The sequence below is a fragment of the Vanellus vanellus genome, assembly GCF_965231255.1.
Source record: "Vanellus vanellus genome assembly, chromosome: 1".
NCBI lineage: Eukaryota > Metazoa > Chordata > Aves > Charadriiformes > Charadriidae > Vanellus > Vanellus vanellus.
In genome coordinates, this window is record NC_138905.1 from 16,953,173 (window position 1) to 16,977,787 (window position 24,615).

The 24,615-nt window shown below is 40.6% G+C and overlaps 1 protein-coding gene across 1 annotated transcript in view; it reads left to right on the top strand.

Annotated features, from left to right (window-relative positions):
- Nucleotides 1-10,467: 10,467 nt before the first annotated feature.
- The window catches only part of ABCD2 (ATP binding cassette subfamily D member 2), a 51,345-nt gene continuing 37,197 nt past the window's right edge, over nt 10,468-24,615 (top strand). Inside the window, exons 1-5 of the mRNA XM_082489878.1 lie at nt 10,468-11,599; nt 12,958-13,138; nt 17,016-17,137; nt 20,081-20,249; nt 23,356-23,450. Coding sequence (XP_082346004.1) covers nt 10,667-11,599; nt 12,958-13,138; nt 17,016-17,137; nt 20,081-20,249; nt 23,356-23,450 — 1,500 coding nt within the window. The 5' untranslated portion in view covers nt 10,468-10,666. The remainder of the gene's footprint in view (nt 11,600-12,957; nt 13,139-17,015; nt 17,138-20,080; nt 20,250-23,355; nt 23,451-24,615) is intronic.

Below are 24,615 nucleotides of genomic sequence, written 5' to 3' on the forward strand. Positions count from 1 at the left end.
TGCAGGCAGAAAAGAGGCAGAGGGTGGTACAGGGGCAGGAGAAGGATGCAGAAAGCCAAGCGGGGCAGGCTGATGGGGAGGAGGCAATACTCCGGCTGCAGCCACCGTTTCTCTACCACTGGCGTTTCCATACAGGCTGCTGCCAGAGGCCATGGCCCTTTTGCAAGGGATTCACAAGCGTCTTGCTCTCCCAGGTGCATCAAATTCACAGTTATTGGAGTGGCTTACACAGCTCTTGATGTTTTGTCTTTCAGGCCCAGCTTATGGTGTCGTTGCTACAATTGCCATCATTTTTAAGGCAAAAGAGAAGCACTTTCTTCCCCATCCTGCTCTTCCTCAGGTATTTTTTGGGCAATGGGGGAACCAAGGAGCATTTTGTACTAGTAGCCATCATTGCCTTTGGAGCAGCCTGATGAGCTTTTGCATGTAAATAGTGACAAACCCTGGAGGACGGATGCAGAACTGCGGGTGCTCCCTGTGCTCCAGGGGCATCTCTGCAGCGACACAGCTCCCCTTGATCCCTTCTCTCTGACTCGCTGCCATCGCTGCAGCCACTGAAGGCACCCGTTTACAAAACAACCATTAAAATTCTATTTAAATCTTTTTCTACAGTGTTTCCTTACTGAGTTATCTTTCATCTACTGTTTTTCAGGTTACCAATGCTTGATCACCATTAGCACAACAACGTGGAGAGTGCTCAGATCAGATATTAGGAGCCTAATATTAAAACCAAACCAAGTTTTTTTCTTTCTAATACTTTTAATTTTGCTAGGGTGTGTATAGAATCCACAGGTAGAACATTATAAAAGTGAAAAGATCTGCTTCTCTAAAATATCACCAATTCAATTGAATAAACGTATTGGACAGAATGTTTTACTGTTGTGATAGTCCCTGTATTTCTAATTAGTATGCATAATTGCTTCTTGTAACAACACTAGAACAAAATCTTCATAGAAAAAAAAATTCTATATTTTAAGTGTGTGCCTCTACAGCTAATATGACAGATGATAGACTGAAAGATTATTTAACTCCTTTCATTACTTGAAATAATCCTTTTTATTTTGTTTACCCTTCCATCTAGTGTAAATGTTTAACTTGTTAATACTATGTCTGAGAAGTAGTTTCAGGCATGACATAATCCAATCTCTTTTACTTTTGTTTTTACAACATGTGATATTTTCTGTACTGCCCTTACTCTTACTCTTCCACAGCATTATCTGGATTTAAAGGAAAAGACTGCACTTTTCTTTATGTGTGATATATTGAATCTGGTAGTTAGCAGTAGGTTGTAGAACCCAGGAAAAGTGACATAGCAGCTTCAATTAACTATTTTCAACATAAGAAATCTTCCCCTCCTCTAATTATTTTCTGTAGATAAAGCTAAAACACCTTTCAAAGGGTCATAAAATAAAGAATTAGTTCATTCTTTGATGAAGGCAAAGTACACAATGAAATAAGACCTGAGATGCATATCACTCTAGATTTCCAGTGTCTAAATATTGCACTTTTGACTGTCAACATTTGAAAACTTTGAAATAATTGATTTGCATTTCTGAGTGATGTCATACTTTCAAAGAATTGCAGGACATTATTATTAATTTTTAAAAGGTCATGAGAATGGGTTTCATGGAGCTTAGTTGCTTCTCTGGGAAGTGAAGTAAGTATAGAACAAGGAGGCTTCCTCTGCGCGTTAGAAACTGAAGTTTAAAGAAGAAAAAAGCCTTGAAGATTTCCCTTTTTTGTAACTTTGTAACAACCACTCTTCAGAATAATTACATCTCTTGTTCCCTTGTTAAGAAAGTATTATACAGGATCTTCTTCAGAATAGTTTTCCTACTGTTGCTAAAATAACTGTTGAAGCTGTAGTCCTTCAGCACTTGAGTTTTCCCCTCCGACATGCTGCTTCATTATCAGATCAGCTCTAGAAAGAAGAGACGAAGCAAAGCAGTCCAAAGCAGTGCAATATCTGTCCGACCTAAGACTGCGTTTCTCCATGAAGGCTGGTGTTGAAATGTTGACTATGCAACTTTTGGCACCCAGCTTTGAGTAAGTCCTCACAGAACTCATATAATCAAAGAAGAGAGAGAGGCGTCATCTGACAGGTGACTCAGAGCACCTAAGTTAGGCTCCTACTCTGCACCCCAGGAAGCAGCTAGGTTAGATAATGGAAATTGCATGAAGTGAAAGTGTGTGCTGCTGTCTGCAGCACTATTGTACCCTGAAGATTTGACTACCCTTCTTTCCCTCAGCAGGACAGTCTTTCCCTTGAGTGAACTGACGCTGCTTATGTAAAATCTTATACTCACTGGAGACAGTGAGAGATAAAGAGAGAGAAGATGTATTTCCAAATAATTTCTTAGAACTAACTGCAAATGGTTCTCATGTTTCTTAATTAGTCTTCCATTGTAATATTACTTCCCAGCAAGTGTCCCCCTCTAATGTTCATTATAACAAAAGAAGGGATTACTAGAGCAGATGAATGTGTAGTAAAAAAAAAAAACTCTTGAGGATTCTCACAGTTGGGTTTAAATATTTTACAATATTACCATTTTTTAAAATGTGTTAATTTAATATATTTTAACTTTTTTTGCCCAAAATGTTTGATCTTGATATCTAGCATTAGGGAAATAAATACATTTTTAGATAACTATGCAAAAGATGCAGAGTAACTGAAATGCTTTTGAATCCTCTGTTCAGGGTGGGAATTTCTGGTACTTTTAAATACCAGGCTGCGCTTATTTCAGTCCCTAAATAGTGACCTAATGCTAGGAATGTATGCCTGAAAAAAAAAAAAAAAAAAGAGTCTGTTCCAAGTGAAAGCTTTTGTTTGGCAAACTCAGTGCTTAAAACTTTGTTTACAGAGTTGCATGGTCTTCTCCCCGTCAATGCTCCTCTGCCCATTCCCTTCCTTGAAAGCCCAGCTTATGAAGAAATAAAGTAACACTATCCTTGTGGTGTTTTTTACTAACCTGGTTGGTGGTTTAGCCCTAAAAGAGTTCCTTTTGAAAGATTTCTGCGATATTGCAAAGTCATGACAGAGTCTGAGAAGGTTTCAAACAGGAGACAAAACTTGTTTTAAAAACAAAGTTTCCCCTTGAAAAAGTAGTTCCTCTTGAAAGACCAAACTCCCTTTCTATTAATTCGACTAAAAGTCCTTCCTCCATTCACCTTTATGGGGTCTTTTTTTATTTACTCTAAAGGCATTAGTTCAAAGAATTCTAGCAATTGCAAAAAGTCCAAGTATTTTTGTATTTTACTACAAAACACTAATCTTCAGCCAAACTTCTAAAGAAAAACACAGTGGTTTTCCTTATGCGCATGTATGAAGTCAGCATTAGATTAGAAAAATGACAGTAAATTGCTACGTGAGATTTGTAGCATTCATTTGGTGTTTGTAAGATATTGGAGGAGTGCAACACAGACTGGAAGAATATGTGTTGAGAGTGAAAATCAAACCCAGTTTAAACACTTAGAGCATATATTGAAATCAATGACTAGCCATGAACACAATAGAAGATCAGGTTGGGTCCTGCTGTATTTGAAATAGTGTGACGAGAGACCATCTCTTCTGGTGTTTCTCCTGACAGGCGCTCCTTGCTGAGCTGGGTTCATTACACCAGGTTTGAAGGAGTTAGGAGTGAGCGTAAATAGAAAAGGATAATGCCATTAGACCAAAGACTAGATAGTAAAGAGCCTAGATCGTTTCCAAACATAGCAAACCAGGCACTTCAGAGAGAAACACATAATCTACGTGGGTTGAAATTCAAAGCCCAGCTGGGAAAAGCATGGGATTGGGTCTACACATCAGACCACCAGCCAGGACAGTATCACTGACAACAGTATATTCACACTTTGCTATATGAAGCAGAGTTTATATTCTTAGATGGTATTATCTAGATGGAATTATTTTTCACAGAATGAGCCCTCAAGACAAAGTGCAGTCCTTGGCTTGATGGAGAATAATGCACAAGGCCTGGTTCAGAATCTCACGCTGGAATCCCCACTTTATAAAACCAGCATTTCTCCAAAGAGCAACAAAGACCAAATTCTATAGTTGTGCTAAACTCCAGTAAGGGAACAATGTGAGGCTTGTTAAAAACAAATTAGGAGAGGGAGCTAAAAGAATTAAATACTTACATGTGACTAGGAGAAAGCTGAAGGATATCAGATTGAAGCAAAGAGACAGTGTGAACCATAGAAAAAAGCTATACTGCATTCAAAAGAAGATAACAGAAAGGGACACGAACTTTGATAAACATATAGATACAATTAGATAGGCCAAAAAGAATTTGGTAAACAACTAGGCAAAGGAACCAAACTACTAAATCATTCATCTTACACATCAACCAGGGGCAAAAGGCTACTAGAATGTCTACAGGGCCAGTTGATGACCAAGGTACAACATGAGCGCTCAGAGGAGACATGGATGTTACAGAAAAGATGTTAGGTTTCTTGCATCATTATTCATTGATGAGGAAACTGGGGAAGACTTTCTGTGGGAATCCTTTCTGGAGAACTCAGCAGAGATTCTGTTCAAAGTGAAAATAACAGTAGATGAGGTCAAAATCAATTTACCAAGACAGAATGAACACTAACAGCACCAAGACAATACGGTATTCACTGAAGAGTTGTACAATGCAGTAGTGCCGAAAGGACCACTTAAAACGTCCTTGGTTTTGGAAACCAGAGGATAGCAAATGTGACACAATTTAAAAAAAAAAAAAGTTTATGTGGCAATCCAGAAAGTCTACTTCAGTAACACAAATAATAGGGGGAACCATAACATAGGTGAGCATGTGAGGAGCCAGCACGGCTTCTGCAGATGGAAGTGCTGCCTCATAAGCATGTAGAAAAGAGTGATTGCTGTAGTCTTGATGGATTTAATTGAGGCTGTTGACAACATCTGTTACTGAAGGTTTTAAGGAAACTAAGAAGCCATGAAATAGAAGGGAAGGTCCCGCCATTGGCTAAAATACAAGAGAGAGCAGAGACAATATTTAGTTCTTGCATCCCTGCGCTCAGGGGCTAGGGGTGGATATGGAATAGTGGCTGACAAAATCATGGGTGGTATGGGAAAGTTGTGTGTGTGGGGAGGAGAGAGAGCGTGCTCCGTTGTTGAATGCCTCTTCCAGAACAGGCATAGGTGGCCATGAAGCGGAGCTTGTGGGAGCCAGCGTCAAAGCAAGCAGAAAGGAGTGGTTCATCATGTATGGGATGGCAGATCTGAAGAACTGCTTGCCAAAGGATGTTGTTATTTCTGTAAGAGTTTACAAGAGTTCAAGAGAGACTGGACAAGCACTTGTAAAAGTGGAATATTTCATAGAAAAAACTCTCAGTCTTATAAAATTCTTACAGCTGAATATGGCCACAGGTTGGGAAAGTATGAAGCTACAGCAGGGGAGTCAGCATTGTATGTAATTCCAATTCTTTTTCTTCCTTGGGTACCTGCTTAGAGCTATTGTTAGAGACAGAATACTGTGCTAGGTGGGGAACTGGCCTGAACTAGTTTGCTTATTCTTAATATTTAGAAGTCTTCCAAATAAGAGTTAATGAATACATTGCAGCAGATGATCTTTTTGTTGTCATACTTACCAGCTGTAACCCCTCAAATAAATTCTTGCGGCATGACAAAAGGATAGAAGCAGATCTAGTGTTTGGGTGCATGAGCAGGATAGACTATTTTTGCAGATTTATTCCTGCCTGCATTTTGCCGAGTAGAGCACTGGCTCTGCTGCAGGCAGTGCCAATATAACCATTGCTAATGGATACCAGCTACTTGATTTTACCACTTAGACCTGTACTATTGCAATTGGCATGTAGCTTGTTTAAGTGTTTAAAATGCAGTTGAACAAAGGATTAATAAGGTAATGATGTTAGCATTTTCTTCAGATGATCTGAGAATAGAAACCTTTACAGATTTAAAGCAAAACCTGAAAAATATAAGTAACATATTTGAGACTTCTGAAGGCATAAAATAGACACATGCTTCCCACAGTTGTATTTTTCTGGAATTGCTGGGTTCAGCTGAGTTATCTGTATGGAATAAGAAATAAATTTGACAAGAGAAACAAGTTTTAAAAAATACAGATATGAAAGCTTTTAAGTATTAAAGCCTAAATATAAAAGTGTAATTCTTTGCCTGAGATCATTAGTCAGCAGTTCACTGTGGTTGGAGCAGCTGACACTGACGTTCTCTATCCTTGTCCTTTTCCCTCTCCCTCTCTCTCTGTAAAGGGAAAACAACTTGTTTTCACTTCTTTCTAGAGCTATATTCTGTCTAGAATCACGATGTTCTCAGAAGTCAGAACTGTTTGTGATCAGTCTCCTATTGATTGTACCATCACTCAGACTACTGAAATCCTTTACAGATAAATTATCATAACCTACAAGACATGCAGGATCTAAATATACAGAAGACAGAATAAGAGAAAGAGGAGTACCGGTGCAGGAATGTCCCCCATTTACACCATCTCTGTGGTGCCTACGCTCAGGAGCCACACAACGGAGCAGGACCTTCCCATTTCCCCTCTCCTCTCTACCCTCTTGCTGTAACATATCTCTGCCTAGGCTGGATACCATACAGCCTCATTAGGACCAAAACAGCTGGAACCAACTGCTTGGTAGGATCAGGCCAGTCTCACCACACTGACACTTCTTCGTCAAGCTTCCACACCTGTCACCTTAAAACCGAAGCTTCTTGCTTGCCTTAGATCTCCAGATCCTAAATGAATTACAGTGTCTGGATATTCTACTGAGGTCTACGGCTTCTCTAAACTAGGCAGAAGCAGCAGACAATTTCTGTTGCCGTGAATTTGAAATCAAAGGTCAGATACCTTATCACCCTTTTCTGATGAAAAGGTCTAATTTGTCATTGGTTTGCCTTGATGTTGCAAACTAATTCTGTGGGTGTATTTCTGTACTTATGTAAGTGATTACATTAAAGTCAATAGAAACTTTGGAAATACTTCAGAGTAAGGTATTTACTTGAATAAGGGCTTGTATGATCATCCTCTATTGAATTTGTCTCAAATCGAGGCCTACTATTCCCACACCAGTTTGTAAACAGACAGCTCAAAATTCCTATCTTACCATACTACAGTACATCATATTTCAGAAATTACTTACAGTTCAGTATTAGTATGTAACTGAAAACAATGGGCACCGTGTGGGTTCGTATTTTACATATTTCACATATACTGCATCTGCATACAGTTACGTATTTTATGCATGATATGCATGTATTTAAATGTTAAATATCCCAAATAGCAGTGATACAAAAGGCGTAATTTATTTTTCAGTCACTTTATTTTTTATTTTGTATGTCTTTATGGCACAGTGGATAACTCTGCAAGCAGTGAGGAAATTTTTCTGCAAAGATTGCTATCGCAGCCTTTGGACTCTGTGTTAGGAGCATGTAAGACACCAGGTAAGTAGTCTTTTGCTTCGAAACGTGCACATTTTATTTTTTCAAACTTTACATCAAAAGGTTTTAAAAATGATTGTTGAGTGAAAGCTGACTGATCTCACTCACATAACCTGCATGTTCCAATTCCGCTATCTCCATCGCAGTCACAAAGTTGCACAAGGACAAAGCGCTGGAGCGGGAGCCAGTGGGCATATAATAGAAGAGAAAAAAGAGGTGTCAGTGTTGCCATGATTACACTCAGGTTCCTACATGCTCAAACATTCATGGAGTTAAGTCAGCCTGATGTTCATTGTTTCTATTTCTGCTTTGTGGTTGTATCCAAGCACAAACCATTTCAATAGACAGTGATTCTGTTACTTCAGTCATCAGAGAAGCACTGTTTGGATAATAATTTTATTTTTGTAGTTGGGAGCAGAATTATGGCATTTCGTTCTGCTGGAATATTGACTTACAATAGTTAAAAATTACTACAGAATATCAAATATTATAAAAATAGGATAAGCTCCTCTTATTCTTCCTCCTCAGTTACTGGCTCCTCAATTCAGAAAATGCACAGAAGTCATTTTAATGAGTTTGATGAAAACCAACCATATGACTTAAAAACAATCATTTGGCACTAAAAAAGAAACGTATCTGGTTCTCCTCAAGAGAGGATAAACCCCAAAATATTCTGGTTCTAATATCAACATCCCCCCAACCCTGCAGCCTCAGTTACTTGTACTTATTTGACTGCACTCATCTGCAAAAGTTTATTAAAATAAAGCCAATAGAAATTGTGGAGACAACAGAGCACTGAACACTGCACCAATATTACTGCAGCTTTGGTAATTATTTTTCCACTAATATTGAGAAATTTTATTATGACTGAATGTAGTAAAATTACTCCCTTCACCACCAAACAAAAAAAATCTACCACCTAAGGCCATGTTCCACAAAGAGGGGTTTGTGCATGGATTACAGAGCAGGACTATGGCAGAGCAAAACTCTCGAGGCAGCAAGAACAGAAAAAAGGGTGTATTTAAAACAACAGTTTAGGCTTTTCGCCATACCTTCAAAGGAAGAAAATACATTACTTTTATTGACTAAAACACTGCATGGTGAGATTTGCTTTACTTTAATGTTCCCACAGATCTGACTGCAGGGGGCAGGGGTACATCTGCACTCACCGCCAAGTCACCAAAAGCTTCAGTCCTCCAGGATCTTGTGAAGTGAAAGGTCAGCAGATACGCGGAACTGAAAGAGAGCCGTGAACTTTCGCCTTGGTAAGAAAATGCTAAAGTAATGGAATATTGCAAATAACTGTGGTTTGGCTAAATCTAAAAGTATTCTGTGATACACACAAGCCAGAATGGGCAGTATCCAACTGGAGATCATGATTAAAAAATAACAAACCCCAAGCAAAGCAATTTCTCAGTCAGTGTATCTTGTCAGCGTCTGTGTGGGCTGAAAAACCTTTCTATTTTACCGACAAAATAATTTGCAGTGAAACCAGGCCTACCTACTAAGTAAAAATCAGCTGTACTGCTCTAGGTCAGATTTTAACATTTCCCTAGCTTTGAGTTGTGTATTAAACAAAAACAAAACCAAAACTAAAACCAAAAACAAATCATAGAAGGCCCTCTATCCAGACCTTTAGCCTGTCCTCACTGGCAGAAAGTCTCCTAAGCTCCAAGATTACCCCACATCTCCTCTACTGCCCAACCGACTGTGGACACAATTAGTGGAATCTCAGTGAGAAATAGATCTTACTCGTTGTTGCCTTGCTGGTCTTGGCTCACTGGGCTTTTTGGAAGGCACGTGGATGTTTTGGTAAGTGGTGCCTGATTTTTAAAAGCAAAGTGCTCTCTCTCTCAAATCAAAAGCATTATTTCTTCATCCTGAAGCTCGTGTTCCTAGCTCAACATCATCCTTGCACTCTGTCCAAAGGGGGCTGTTTATAACAGCAATGTGACTTGATTTAACTCTGTGTATGCCGAGTTTTGGCAAGATGGGTGGCCTCGCTCTCCATTTCTAGGGCAAGGCTGGGCTCCTCAGCTCTCTTCTAAATGCGTAATAACACAATTATTCAAATCTGCTTTTACACACACATCCTCAACTAGTGCTTTATCATATACCAACTGATGCAGTTACCTTATTACTTCATTTTCAAAGCGTGAAAATTATTTTTTAAGTACTCTCACGTCCCCTGTGATTTCAAATACAATACCTTTCCCAAACAAGTGAAGAAGTTAGGAATGAGAAATGGGGGAGCGAGAAGAAGAAAGCAGCAGGGCAGCTGCCTTTGCTGTCAATTCCTTTGTGCAAATCTGGCCTGGTTTTGCTGCAGGCACCGTGCGAATCGGTCGGGCTTGTTTTTGTCTAATAACGCTGCACCAGCACAATACCGGTTTCCTTTTGACCAGAGGACAGGAAATAAATTACGCCTATTTTGAAAGCGCTGTCCCGGAGACGCCGTGCTGCCGTCCGCCCGTGTCCTCCCCTCCGCCGCCGCCCGGCCAGATTTCCGAGCCCAGGCTGCCCCGCAGCCACCGGCTCCCACCGCTCGCCGCCCTCGCCCGCTGCTCGCCCCGCACCGGGCGCGTCCCCGTGCCCCCCTCCCCCCCCCCCCGCCATGCCGTTACCGCCCCCCGCCGCGGGGGAGGGCTCGGGCGGGCGCTGGGGGTGACGCGGTACCCCGCCGTCGCCGTCGCCGTCCGTTCGTCCGTCCGTCGTTCTCCCCCCCGCCCCGCTGGCGGGGCCGTGGCCGGAGGCGGTGCCTGCTCCGCAGGGCAGGCGGAAGGAAAGGGCCGGCCGCAGCCTGAGGCGAGCTACCGGGCCGAGCTGCGGGGACCCGCCGCGCAGCCGGCCCGAGCTGCGGAGGATCAACCGGGGCCGAGCTGCCGGGGACCCGCTGTCAACCCGGGGCCGAGCGCCGGGGGGACCCGCTCTGCCGGGGCCGGGGGAGCCGGGCGGGAGCCGGACCGCTGCCGGTGCCACCCCGCGCCGCGCAGCCAATGGTGGTCGGAGGGGCGGGCTGCGCGGCGCCGGGCTGCGTTGTGCAACGCGCCGGGCTTTGAAGGCAACCATCACCCCTGGGAGGCAGCGCTCGTTCGGCATCTGTCACCGCAGGGCGGCCGGCGGCGAGCCGGGGCCACCCCCGGCGGCCCGATGAAGACCCGGCGGGGCCGACCTTCCCGCCGGGCATGAGCCGCCGCCGCCGCCGCTAGGACCGGCGCGAAGCGGTGCCCCCGGCCGGGCAGGATGACCCACATGCTGCATGCGGCGGCCCGGCGGGTGCAATGGAGCAGGGCGAGCGCTGCGAAGAGGGCTGCGTGCCTGCTGGCCGCGGCGTACGGGCTCAAAATCCTCTACCCCGTCGTCCGCAGGCGCATGAAGCGGGGCTGCAGAGGCGGCTCGCAGGATGCCGGCCGGGCTGAAGGGGGCCGGCAGGCGCCGCAGGGCGCCGGCAGCCGGGGCAGAGCCTCCCCGGCCGTCAACGCAGAATTTTTCAAGCAGCTGCTGGAACTTCGCAAGCTGTTCTTTCCAAAGCTGGTGAGCGCCGAGCTGGGCTTGCTCTGCCTCCACTCGGTCGCTCTGGTTTCCCGGACCTTCCTCTCCATCTATGTGGCCGCCCTCGATGGGAAGATTGTGAAAAGCATCGTGGAAAAAAAGCCCAGGAGCTTTGTCTTCAAATTAATCAAATGGCTGATGATTGCAATCCCGGCCACTTTTGTGAACAGCACCATACGGTACCTGGAGTGCAAGCTGGCCCTCGCCTTCCGCACGCGCCTGGTGGATCACGCCTATGAGACCTACTTTGCCAACCAGACTTACTACAGAGTGATCAGCATGGACGGGCGGCTGGCCAACCCTGACCAGTCCCTCACCGAGGACATCATGATGTTCTCACAATCCGTGGCACATCTCTACTCCAACCTCACCAAGCCCATCCTGGATGTTGTGCTCACCTCCTACACCCTCATCCGCACAGCGCGGTCCCGGGGGGCTAACCCCATTGGGCCCACGCTCCTGGCTGGGCTCGTCGTCTACGCTACGGCCCGCGTGCTCAAAGCCTGCTCTCCCAAGTTTGGCAAGCTGGTGGCTGAGGAGGCACACAAGAAGGGCTATCTGCGCTTCATGCATTCTCGCATCATTGCCAACGTGGAAGAGATCGCCTTTTACCGAGGGCACAAGGTAAGGAAGAGAGAAATCCAAGGGCTGTTGGGATTGCCTTTGCAATGCCGGAGCCGACCCACGCTTCCCCTGCTGCCCTCCCCGAGCACTTTGGGCCGCTCTGACATTTAAACCTGTTTACAGCTAGCACTTCCCGTTTCCTAGGAAAATGCAGTCTCACAGGCAGTGTCTGGGGGGAGTGGACCGTAGTTCCCTTGTGCTCTAAGAGGGTTCCTGTTTTGCAGCTGGATCCTATGCTTTTCTAGAAAGCTAATCTCTGTTTTCACCCCACCCAGTCCATTCCACCTAACTCTTCCAGGCTTTTTTTTTTTTTCCACCCATGTTTATGAACTGCCAGATGTAATGCTGCAGAAATAGCAGCCAGGGCACACCAGAAAGTCTCAGGGAAGACTCTGTGATAGCACAGAGAGCACTACAACCTTTGACACTCTTTTACATAGCTAAGCAAAGATGTAGTCATCAGAGCCTTAAAATAGCTTAAGTACAGTACTTCAGCAGTCACAGTTACATAAACTAATGGCTTGTTTTAAAGCCACCTTATTAAGGAACTCTTAATATTTTTATTAGGAGTGAATTTTGGCTGCAACACCTTTCAAACACGATTTGGAAAAACAAAAGTTGTTTCATGTAAGGTGAAAATGAAAGCTGGAAACCAGCCTGAAGTATTACTCTTTCTGTCCAAGCAATGATTATATAATGCAAATGGTTTATTTTGGTAGAAGCAATCGTTCTCAAAAGCTGCCTATAGTAATGTTTTAAGTGCAGCTAAATTAAACATTTTTTCAATTCCCAAATATACTGGCTTGAACTGAATGCATTATATCATATTGACTTGTCTTTGACTTGTTAGACCTCTTGGGATAGTTCTCTCTTCCTCCGGACTGCTTGCAAAACCAGGCAGCATTGCATTTGAGGGATCGGCTCTGCAACTTTAAGTCATTGGAGATAATTGATCCCCAAATGCTTTCCGATATAAGGAGTTTCAGTTGCTGTGAAACACTACAGCTGCAGCTTCATTAGAAGGATGTGCAATCAATCTTGTTTTGGTTGTTAGAATCAGCTGTTGTGACTGTCTTGTATGTTGTTCTTGTATATATCAGAGATCTTAAAAAAGCTGAAAACCTGCCAATGTGCTATTGAGAGAGCGGTGTAAATAAGAACCAGGTCCACTGACTTCCATAAAGCTGTGGGCTTTTGCTGTGAGACTGCAGCACTGTGAAAATGAAGTGCCACACAGCAGATGTGACTCGGAAGTCACAGCTCTGGGTACCCAAGTATTTCATGCCTGTATGTGAAGGTATCTTGTATGACGTGCATCTTTGTTGCACTGTATAAATGTTTTATTTTTTTAACTCTAGGTAGAAATGAAACAACTGCAGAAAAGCTACAAGGCTTTGGCAGATCAAATGAATCTCATTTTGTCCAAACGTTTATGGTACATCATGATAGAGCAGTTCCTGATGAAGTATGTCTGGAGTAGCTGTGGTATGATTATGGTCGCTGTGCCCATCATCACTGCAACGGGATTTGCAGATGGCGGTAATACCATTTTTTTTACTTAATTTCTAAATGTTTCTTTAAAGTTACCTCCTCTAAAGACTGTACTTCCCCATGGATGCCATTCATATTTATTATTCACAGCGTTTATTACAACATCTATGTCTTGTATGTAACTTTCAAGCATAGCAAGTCAGCTGAGGAAAGAGCAATGCAAATGATCCAACTTTGAACATAAGGTTGATAAACAGCATGAATTCAGGACTTAGAGTATCGTCATGTCACATGAGATTATAATGATAATTGCACTCCTTATTCACTAGCCACTGTTGGGATGGCATGCTGATTTTTGCAGCATCTCCTGCCACTTTACAACATGATACCATTAACTTTCCTGGAGTGCTTATCTCTTCTTTCCATGAATCACTGTGTAATTATAGGTAATTATTCTCTTATGTGTTGACCTGTTAGGAACCACTGTTTTTTCCTGACTCCCTGGGAGAAAAGAAGGTGAAATTCAAATTCCAGGCTTGGATGGTGTCATTTTTGACATCCAGTCACAGCTTTCCAGGAAGTGAAACAAGACTCAAAGTAGTGTTGTTCTTGCAGATGCTATTAGAAAAAGGAAAAAAAAAAGAAAAAGAGCAGAAAGCAAAGTAATTAAGGAGGGGTAGTGAAAGCCAAGTGGGGAAGTTTGCCTCAACAGGCTTCATTATGTGCAATTAGAACCATAGAATATATTACAAATTCCATAGAATTCTTTAAGCACAGATCCTACAATGTCTGCGGAAGGAATAGTTCTAAGTTGGGTACAGTTAATCGGGAATGAGTGCATTCTTTTCCATGCAGGTCTTGGTAGTTATGTTCCAAATCAGAGCTGTGCAGCTGGACAAGCTTTGTTCGAGCTGTAGGATGACTTCGTGCAGCCCCCACATGGTTTAGCTTACTTGCAGTTTGTGTCGGTACGCGACTGGGTGTTCAGCTGTCTGAGCCGCTGCCCATCACATGGCTCAGGAGGGCACTATATCAGGACCCTGGCTCCCATCCTGGTAACAGCTTCAAAAATATCAGGAGGTCCTATTCCAAACAAAAGAGTTTGTACACAACCATTTCACCTCACAGTGGAGGTTATCAGCACAACAGAAAAAGTGATGAGTCTCTGCTAAGATGGGAATGAGTACAGTCAAGAAAAATATCGTTTAAACACACATTGTAAATATCTCCTTGGTATTACAGCATGAATATAAAAAAGACTCATATTTGTGCTAAACTAAAAAACATTCCTTCTACTCATGAGTATTCTTTTGATAAATACTTTTCAAATGTGGGAGAAAAGAAAGATGTAGCAGTGGCTCATGTTGTAAAGCAGAATATTTGCCACCAGCAACATAAAACATTAAAGCATAAGGCTTGTTATGAAGACCTGAGGCATGTCATAATGATGGATCACAAACATAATACTGACAAATCAACACTGTCAGGACCAGTTCGAAGTATAACAGGTATTCAAAGAATCAAGCAGACCTGAACTTACCATTGACCTGCTTGGGAAAACAGTGCTCTGTTGCCTCAGCAGGTCAGATGCCAGTTTGTTCATCCCTGAAGTAAGAGATAGTGGATTTATTACTTTAGGATAAATCACCAGAATCAGGAATCTGCAAAATACTGGTACCATGACCAGATCTAAGACTAAAGGTGTAAAGCAACAGATTTTGTACACTTCTTCAGGGACAAAAAAAAAAAGTAGAACAAAAAAATAATCCTGCAATAAAAAGAAAAAAGATTCTTCTCTAACGGTGATATTTCTGACTGAAATTTGTTAATTCTGTTACATATTTCAGGGAAGAAAGTAACTGGCAAAGCCAAGATTCCCATGTGATAATATAAAAAGAATGAGAAATGTTAAATGATTGGTGTTCCAAATGTTGCGTCTCTCATCAGTTTGTGGAAAGTAACTATTTTTGGAAGCAAGACTTTGATTTCTCTATACGCAGCGAACACTTATCTTTGTTTATAAAACAAGTATGACTATCAATTACAGAAATGAAGATGAAAAGGGAAAATTTAGATTCTGTATGAAACAGAGACAGGCTGTCTGCCCTGCTTCGACGCACCGCTTCTTCAAACACAGGAGGCCAGCTGTGTGAAAAATGTAAAAAAAAGTAATCTTGGTGGGTTAGGCATGTAATAGAAGAGCTTGAGTTTTGGGACAGTGAAATGCTTGTAATTTCTGTATAATTTTATTTTTTCAAATACTTCTAAAATGATGGATGCAGTGGCTTGTGGAGATGCTCCCGGCTCTTGCTGGCTGAGCTAGCCTGGGTGCTGGAAGCAGCCGTCAATAAATTCTGAGTTTACATACAGGAGGAATGCTGCATTAGTGTAGTGAAACCATACCTGATTCCTAAATGATTTAATTGTGGCGGTCCTATATATCAGTGATTCAGATGTAATTATGTAGGGATACCTTTATGAATGTGTAAATGAAAACAAAATAACATTTAGATTTAACTAATAAAACCAGAAAGATACATCTGACAGAAATCTACATACTGCATGTAGGTTTCTAGACACCAGATTTCTAGAATCTGATCTTGTCAGGGAAGTGAAACAGTTACTCATCAAGCAAAAAAATATTGTTTATATTGTTTGCTATACTCTTGCATTACTTGACTTAGCCCATAAAATTTACAGTTGCATTACACCTGCGGGGAATTCCTCCTAGATTTTCTTGACCATCAGCACTGTGCAAACATCACAGAGGACGTTAATAACAATTGCTAATACAGGAGTAGCCTCACTGGATCCACCTGTTACCCTGACTAGCCTGATGCTTAGCAGCAGCTTAGCTTAAAAAAGAAACTTTAGAAAAACTTGACAAAAGAAAAAAAATAATATCCATACCCCATTCTGCAACAGACTTAAGCAATATATAAAGGTGTGTATATAAAGTTATGTGATGCAGAAAACCCTTGAGGCCTTTAATTCCAAATGTTGTACGTGAAAAATCTTTGAGTGGTTTAGTACACATTGTTGTCTTCTTTTTGTGGATGCAACTATTAACACTGAAACAACATTCAGTCTTAAAATATTCAGCCACTTCTTTTTAAATCTTTATTCCGTCAAGAAGCAAACATTGCAAGTTGACCATGCTGTATAGGTCTGTAGGTTACATGGTAGCAAGAGTATATGTAGTATATGTTCAATGTAAACGTATTTATTTCTCACATATCTTCTATAATTTCTGCTGCTGTTTTCTCCTTGCCTGTTGCTGCTGACATGTTCTTATGAGACAACTGCTTTCTTTGGAGCAAGAGTTTTCTTGCTAATTGGATGCAATGTCATAAACAAAGCATCGCAACTTTGTTCTGGGTTCAGATGAAGAGAGAAACTGTGTTGTGAGGGAGAAGTATCCTACTTAAACTGTGCCTTTGATAATAAAGGAGCTTATTGCTTTCTTATAGAAATATAATCATCTTGCCAAATTTCCATCAATATGAATGTTTCCTTTTACATGAAGTCAGTAAATAAGAAAGGGTGGAATAATTGCTGAAGAAGTAAAAATGCTATTAAAAATTTATTTTAGATCATTGCTTAGGTTTCACTTTTTTTCTTATTTTGAAAAAATTAGGTTGAATAATGGTATATTAAAAGGAAAATTATGTAGACAAATAGTGTAAAAGAATAGGATGCTTTGCATAAGAAGATTAATTCCATATACTCCCACTTATTCCTTGTTACCAAGCTATCTGTGCTAGTTACATTCATTAGTTAATTCTTCCTGAAGGGTTGTCTTTGTAGAATTAACTTTTTCCTAATTTAAAAGCTGTTCTGTAATGGCTCATGTTCTAATCGTAATTTAATTTGTAGAGATAATTTTCAGAAGAATGTTTTAAGAGAACTCTCTTCTTCTTTTTAGAATTGGAAGATGGCCAGAAACAGGCAATGGTTAGTGAAAGAACAGAAGCTTTTACTACATCCCGAAACTTGCTGATCTCTGGAGCAGATGCCATTGAAAGGATTATGTCTTCATACAAAGAGGTACTGTACATCTGTCATACACGAAAAAGAAGAGAAAAAAAAAAGTAAACCAGAATTTACATTTAATATAAAATGTTTTTAAAAAGTGCAATTTTAAAGGCAAATTCTATTGCAACTAAATCCATGGAGATCTTTGAACTGATCGTTTGATCTTTAGAGTTAAGTCCTCAGAGTCTAAAGTGCACAGCTGCCAGCATGGTGCAACATGTAAATATAATTTTGAATACCTGTGTTCAGGTGCCATCAGAGAGCAATAGACGTTCCTGGAATGTGAATGAAAAAGGTTCAAATTCTGCCTCTGTTTGGAGCACAGGCCTGAATTCAGGCTGTCTGCCTCCAATTTGTTGGGACTCTTCTGTTGTAAGTGTCATGTTTTATATGAAACACAAAGAGATTGAATACTTATTTCCTGGCCACCTAAACTGTAGGGCTATTTTCAGTATCCTGTGAACCTGTTAAATTGTAAGTAATTTTGCAAAGTAGGGAAATTTTAGCCGGAAAAAATCCACTTTGGGACAGCGGATAGTCTAGAAGTATGGGGTGTTCATCTGGAAGATCAGAGATGTTGTTTCAGGTTTTTACCCAAATTCCAGTAAAGTTGGGCTTTCATCTGTGGTCTTTCTTGGGGGTTTCTCTAGGTGCTGGCTGTTAAGCAAAAGAAAAGCGAGGCAGCGCTGTTATTCTTCTCAGCATTTCCTTCTGAGTGTTGGTTCTGCATTTGTTTAGTTGGGTTTTTGCTCATCGCTTTGGTGAGGATGCTTTTTCCCAGTGCAGTGCGAGGAAGCACGCATTAGCTAGACAGCTAATCAAAGACTATGGATTCCTTACTTGGAATCCATCCATAATAGCTACAGCTTTGTAAATTGGAGGAGGAGGAGTAGTTTGGCGCCTTCAGATATGGACTATGACAAAGACAGAGTCTGTGCTTTTTTCAGAAGGAGTTCTTCTAATGGACTGTGATTTTGACCTATGCTTCTGTAGCTGTTCCCCTGCTTGGCCTCTGCTCTAAAGATACTGCCAGAAAACCTGATGTAATTTCTATTTATTTTTTTTTTTCAACATTTAAGTCTTTTATATAATGTACATGGGGACTTGCAAACATTGTGGTTTTATCTTTGGGAAACAGAAATACCCACAAAGTAGTAGGAACAACTGAACAAGCTCACTTTTTTTATAACATGGTGAGATTTTAATCCAGACAGCATAAGATCAAAGACCAGTTGCATGAATTTCCGTCTTAATTTTACATTTATACTTCTCTTCAAGAGATGCTGTGGTACTTTAACCACACGATCATTCGCATCTCATGATTCAGGCAGTTTGCAAAGGACAGTGTACTGCAATCCACTTCAAGCGGTAGTGAAGCTCCAGTTCTTACCCACCCGATCCACCAACGCAGCCTCCTTACAGTCAATGTAATTCACCGTGCAGATGAGGTGGGCTCAACTTTTCTTTGCAGGTCAATAGTTTAGATGGTAGTATTTTGTGTTTTGACAAAGCCAGTTTGTAGGGTCATGGTTTAGAAACGTACTACAAGTTATGTTTCTTCTGGGGCACTGTTGGTACAAGTTCCATTCATCACGTGCAGGATTCTTTCCATCAAATGCCACTGACAATGCTGTGTGGAGCACTCAGTCCTGGCACGAGATCGTGCTGAAATTGCTAGAAAGACTCCAGTATGGAGAATGATGTTACAGGTCCTATGTGTTACCTATTGCCTTGAGTGCTGTTAGCCCCATAATTTTAACAGCTGTTAATACGATTACCAATAATGCAAAACAACGTGCGACTGATGGAGTTGAGTGATTACTCTTTTTAACTGAGTTTTTTGACATGTTGTATACTTGTTAACTTCCAGTGGAGTGATGGCCATGTGGCCAGAACTAGCACTCACTTCTGAATCTGGCACAAATAGTGAAATTTATAGAGGATTTTATTTTGGAATTATGTGTGCCATAGCAGGTGAACTCAATCATGGGGCATACGTGTTTAACCACAGCAAGCTAATGCTTTTATAGTCTTCAACTCATTTTCTTGCTATTCTTGTCTTGCTCTCTGCATTTATTATAAAAATTCAGCCTTTAAAAAACATCGAATAATATATTTATAATAAGATGCCTGGGTTTTATTCTTTGCTGCCTGCAGATGAAGGCAGTTCTTTGGGAGCTCTTGGTGGTGTTGCTGCCCAGAAATAGGAAGTTACCAGGTCCAGAGGTCTGTTGTTTCTGTCTTCATCACGTGGAAACTGTGACAAAAGGACCAAAAAAAAGGAGAAAGCCTTTTAAGAGACCTCACCATCTTAAAAATGCCCAGTTCTGATCCAAGCTGTCAGATTTAGCTCTGGTACTCTAGCATGCAGTTGACAGAAGAGTAATTTCTTTTTCACACCGTATTTTAGATTAGGATGCCCTGGTGCTGCCTGTTTTACACAGAAAAGCACACCTTTCCCACAGGAGGTTTCAGGAATACAGACAAGTAAACATAAATAATTATAGATGCCAGTTCTTTTCACTTCTGTGGACCTTTATTTTGCTGGCAAATGCAGAGATTCTGTTTTTCCCTTGTATCTAGGCTCTCTATTTTCAGATATGCTAATAGCTATTCTCTGCTGGTTGAAGACTCTACTGATGCACGGAAAAGAGCAGTCCCTGCAACCTCCTCATTTACTGGAGTTATCATAGCTTACATTGGCTGAAAGCTGTCCCCTTAAACCGTCTCTGTCTGCTGGCTGGTAGGAGCTGTGGGTGGCATATGGCTTAGCACAGGATCTCAAAGAATGCAAATTGATAGGCGTCGAAAGATGCACCATTGATCCTTCCAGAGTAACATCTGAGAAGCACTGACTCAAAATAACTGGGAATGTTTTTCATGAATCTTTGGCCAAACTTTTCATTTATAGAATTTGTGAAGTGTAAGTGAAATGAGGCATTTCTTGTTTCTCAGGTCACTGAGCTAGCAGGCTACACCGCCCGTGTCTACAACATGTTTGCAGTCTTTGATGAGGTAAAGAGAGGCATCTACAAAAGAACTGCCGTTATTCAAGGGTCTGAAAACAACAGCAAGAATGAAGATAAAGCAGAATTACACATCGATGGGCCCTTAGAAATCAAAGGTAATTAATACATATTTGTATGTATTTTCCTGTGTGTGGGGCCGGTGCAGTGGGACAGGAGGTGACCAGAGGTTTAGTTTCTACAACAAATCAGCCTCTCAGCCTTAATACCCCAGAGACTGTGTTGCCTTCCATTTTAACCTCCTGCTATTTTGTAACTCTGTGCTTACGCGGTGCTTTTCTAATACACAAAATGGCTCAAATATTTTCTGTGAAAACTTTCAATGAAAAAAGCATTTCAACTATACTATTATTGGTGACAGTGGTATTATTATAATTACATGGACAGTGCCTGCTTTCCTCAGACAGTTAATTTTTTTCAGAAAACCGAGAGTAACTTTTTCATCTTCAAACACCATATTATTTTTTGGGGGGTAGAAGGGAAAGACAGACTGGTTCAGTAGTTTTTGATTAAAACACTACTTTGTTTTCAGTGACTAAAAATCAGGCTGTGCTCATTTTTTCATAATTTAGTGGGAATTTTCAACTGAAAATGGGCTGACAACTTTACCTTTCCCCTCACCTCTCAAATGATCTGATCGATATATACCTTATCCCTCCCATTCCTATTGTGTATCTTTCTGGTGCCACTATTTTTCTGTCTCCACAGGATTTTCTGTGTGCATCCATTTCTTATCATGCTCCATTATGTGCCACCTCTCTCTTCCCCTTGTGCCCAGCTTCTCTCTGAGGTACATAAAGGCAGCTTTTGCAATGGGCTTTTCCCAATTTTCCCAACAGATCCCTTCCACTTCTCCCCTCTGTGGTGTTAAAAAGCCTCATTCCCTCCCTTTGGCCTCTGAGAACTTAAACCTTGGTAAGGTTGAAGGCACCACAGCGCTCTTTGTGAAATAACTTCTTTCAACAATTTCAACAGTGCTGCCCTTCAGCACAGATTTCTTAAAGGTCCTCTGACAAGGTTCTTCATAACAAACAGCCTGATGCGGCGCGGTGGATAGCTGTGGAAATAGCTGATGTCTTAATCTTGTAGATCTTGCTAATATTTGACTGACATTAAAAGAAATGGCATTTTGTAACTGTTTCATTTTGTCATGTACAAGAGAAAAGGTTTATAGTTCCTGGAGCAACAAAGTAATTTGGGGGCCCTTTTTAGATATAACTGTTTTTAAACACAAACCCAAATACAGTTCAGATATGCAAGCATGCTGTTCACATTCCCATTTGGTCTAGTATACTTATATCTCACTCCTTTTTTCTCTGCAGCCTTTTCCCAAGATTTGATTCCACTACCGTCGCACATTTCATCCAGCCTGAATTCCTCCTAAGTCGCGGTGGCTAGGGTTTGCTCCTGAGCGGTTGTAGGCTCTCGGAGGCAGCTAGCCAATATCAAGCATTGTGCACAAGGACTTAAGGAGAATTTAGGCCAGATGAATCTAGGCCACAGGCTCCACAGTTTTTATGACAAGTCCCATTATAATACTGTTTTTCCTTCTTTCGTTTGGTGTTGATACTTCAGAAATCCCTGCAGAGTAGATTTGTATGTGGATAAAAGTACACGTGCTGACATATGTTTATGTGTCTGCATTGTTAGAAAAGAAAAATCTTAATATTCAGCTTCCCCAAAGGCTTTTTCAACACATGCTACTTATTTCCTTTTAAAACATCAAATATAAGTTTAAGTAACTAAGGGATGTCTGTACTGTGCCTTACTGTGCCTTGCATTTACTGTTGTCAATAAGAACATTGTGAAAATATGAAGAGTATTCAAATATTTTTAACAGATAGCAATATTGTCATATACATAGTGTACCTAATAATTCAGAATTTTAAAGATGAAATATGATTTTATACATCTTGTACAAATACTGTCAAATTGTATTTCTGATTACACGTAAAAATGCTTTTAAAGCATCCTAAAGTTGCAATCAAACACTGCAAAGTTAGGAAACGAGAAGTAAGTTTACTTAATACTTACTTAGCTTACTATTTTCTATCATAGATTTATTTTAACTAGAATTTCTCCACTGTATCCAAGTGCTTCAAAAACATGAATGAATTTTGCAGAATTTGCTTAAGATTGCGAAGGATAATTTTCTGTGGAGACATTTCTTTGTTCAGATTAGTGTAAGTTATAAAATAAGCGCTTCTAATACAAAGAGAAATCTCTGTCCTTTGCATCTTGTCTGTAAAGGCAATTTCTGATATTTGTCTAGGAGCCCAGCTGTTTGGGTTCATCAGAGAAGCCTATTAACAGGCAACTGAGAAGGTAGAGTTGGTTTCATTTTTTTACTCTTCCCAGAAAAATTTATTTCTAAGTTCTTGTGTTACAGAGTATCCGAATGTCCGGTTGAGATTGTATATTTAAATTTGCCAGAAATCCAAATAGTAAGTGTAGCTACTGCAGTGAAATATGTTATATGGGTTTCTGTAAATACTTACAAGACACGTTTCAAAAAGAGATGGAAGCAAGCCATCAAATGTTTTCTCCTTTGCTCTCGTTGCTGGAGGAGACTGAACTGGGCTCAGAGTTTCAGAGCTGGTAGTGAAAGCAGATTCCATTTTCTAATGAAGTCCTCAACAGAAGGTAAACTGGTCTGCCTGTGGCTAAGGCTGTCCTTGAACTTTTTTACTGGTTGATATTTACCATCTATTTAAAACTAAATACAATAAATACAGGTAGGATGTGAATAAACATATCTTTATATATCTACATAATAGATATAATAATATTATAAAATAATAGTTTATCTAATATAACAATTATTAATATTGTATTATATATAATATAATAATTATAATAATTATATGATATAATAATATTATAAAATAATAATTCCTATATCTTTATATATCTATATCTTTATATATATCTTTAATGATATATTTATGATGCATATTGTGCATTATATTTATGATGAAATTTGGGATTCATTGCAGACTATTGGCTACAGCTGACAGTGTCTTTCTGCCTAGCTAAGATTTATTATCTAGATTTTCCACTAGGGGAACCTGGAGCACATAAAAGAGTTGTTTGAAGCTCACCAATTCATACTTCCCAGCTGTACACAGAGACTGTCACATATCATTGCTTAATGGAAGGTTTCACAAACTCTAATTATTATCTTGTTTGTTTGTTTGTTTCTAGGGAAAGTTATTGATGTTGATCATGGAATTATTTGTGAAAATGTTCCTATTATTACTCCGAATGGCGATGTGGTGGTTTCCAGACTAAACTTCAAAGTAAGATGATATGCAAGAATCTTCTGATTGTTGCCATCACATTAACATAAACAGCACAGAATTCATGTACCTTATGTTAAGTACTTGGAGGAGCATATGGATAAAAGGGGAAGTCCAGAAAGGTAGGCATAGTAGCTCAATAGAGGCAGACATATGTAGTTTATCCTGCTCAAAGAAAGAGAAGAGAGGATTTCTGGTGCTGTTGCCAGGTCAAAAAAATGACCTGAGATTTTCAAAGGTGTGTATGGGAGTCTGCATCCATCTTTACTTAATTTCATTGAAATTGGGATGCTTTACTCACATAGGCTCCTTTAAAAGTCTGAGATCACAGCAACAGTGAAAAAATTGAGTCCGTAGTTTTGCTTGATCACCACAAAGAGCAGTACTAACTGATAGTTGACAGCATAGTTCACAAGCCCAACCGTGGAGTCTTTACTCAGTAAAAACTTGTGTTGTTTTTAAAAAGCTATTCCAGATGCCACTCGGTACCTGCTCACAATTTTAATGGATGACCTTTACTGAATTACTGCCATATATATCCTCATCTCATGTTCCAGTGCAGATGTTATTATTTTTAAAAATAGTTGTCAGAACACTAACATGAATAATTCCAGCAGGTCCTTTAATTTAGCTAAAGCGGAATGTTCCTCTTGCCACCTCTGTTGGTATAGGAATTAGCAACTAGGGTGACAGGGTCCTAGCTATGGCAGAACTTGCAATGGCTTCAGTGTAGGAATTTCACATTTGTAAAATTACAACTTCATGGTTAAGGAGGCAGATTTATTCATTTGGCTCAAGAGACAAAACCAACAGTAAATACAACATAGCCAATATGTTTATTTAAAGCACAGACAATGACATTATGATTATGCATAAATATACACTCATATACACAGGGTAATATTCAAATGAATAAAAACAAGTGCATCACCGCCAAAATAACACTGGTAATTAAGCAGGAAAGGGCAACATGAAGTAAATTTTCCAAATCATTTGATTGGGCTCCCATAGTTTAAATTAATATCACTGGTGGGCATAGCGCTGCTCTGTATGCTGTTAACACCTTTGGACCTAATCTGCGTCAAAATAATTGATTCCGACTGTGGTGTATTGACATTGTGACATAATCAGTGTAGTTTATAGAAATACTCAGACATTGTAGAAA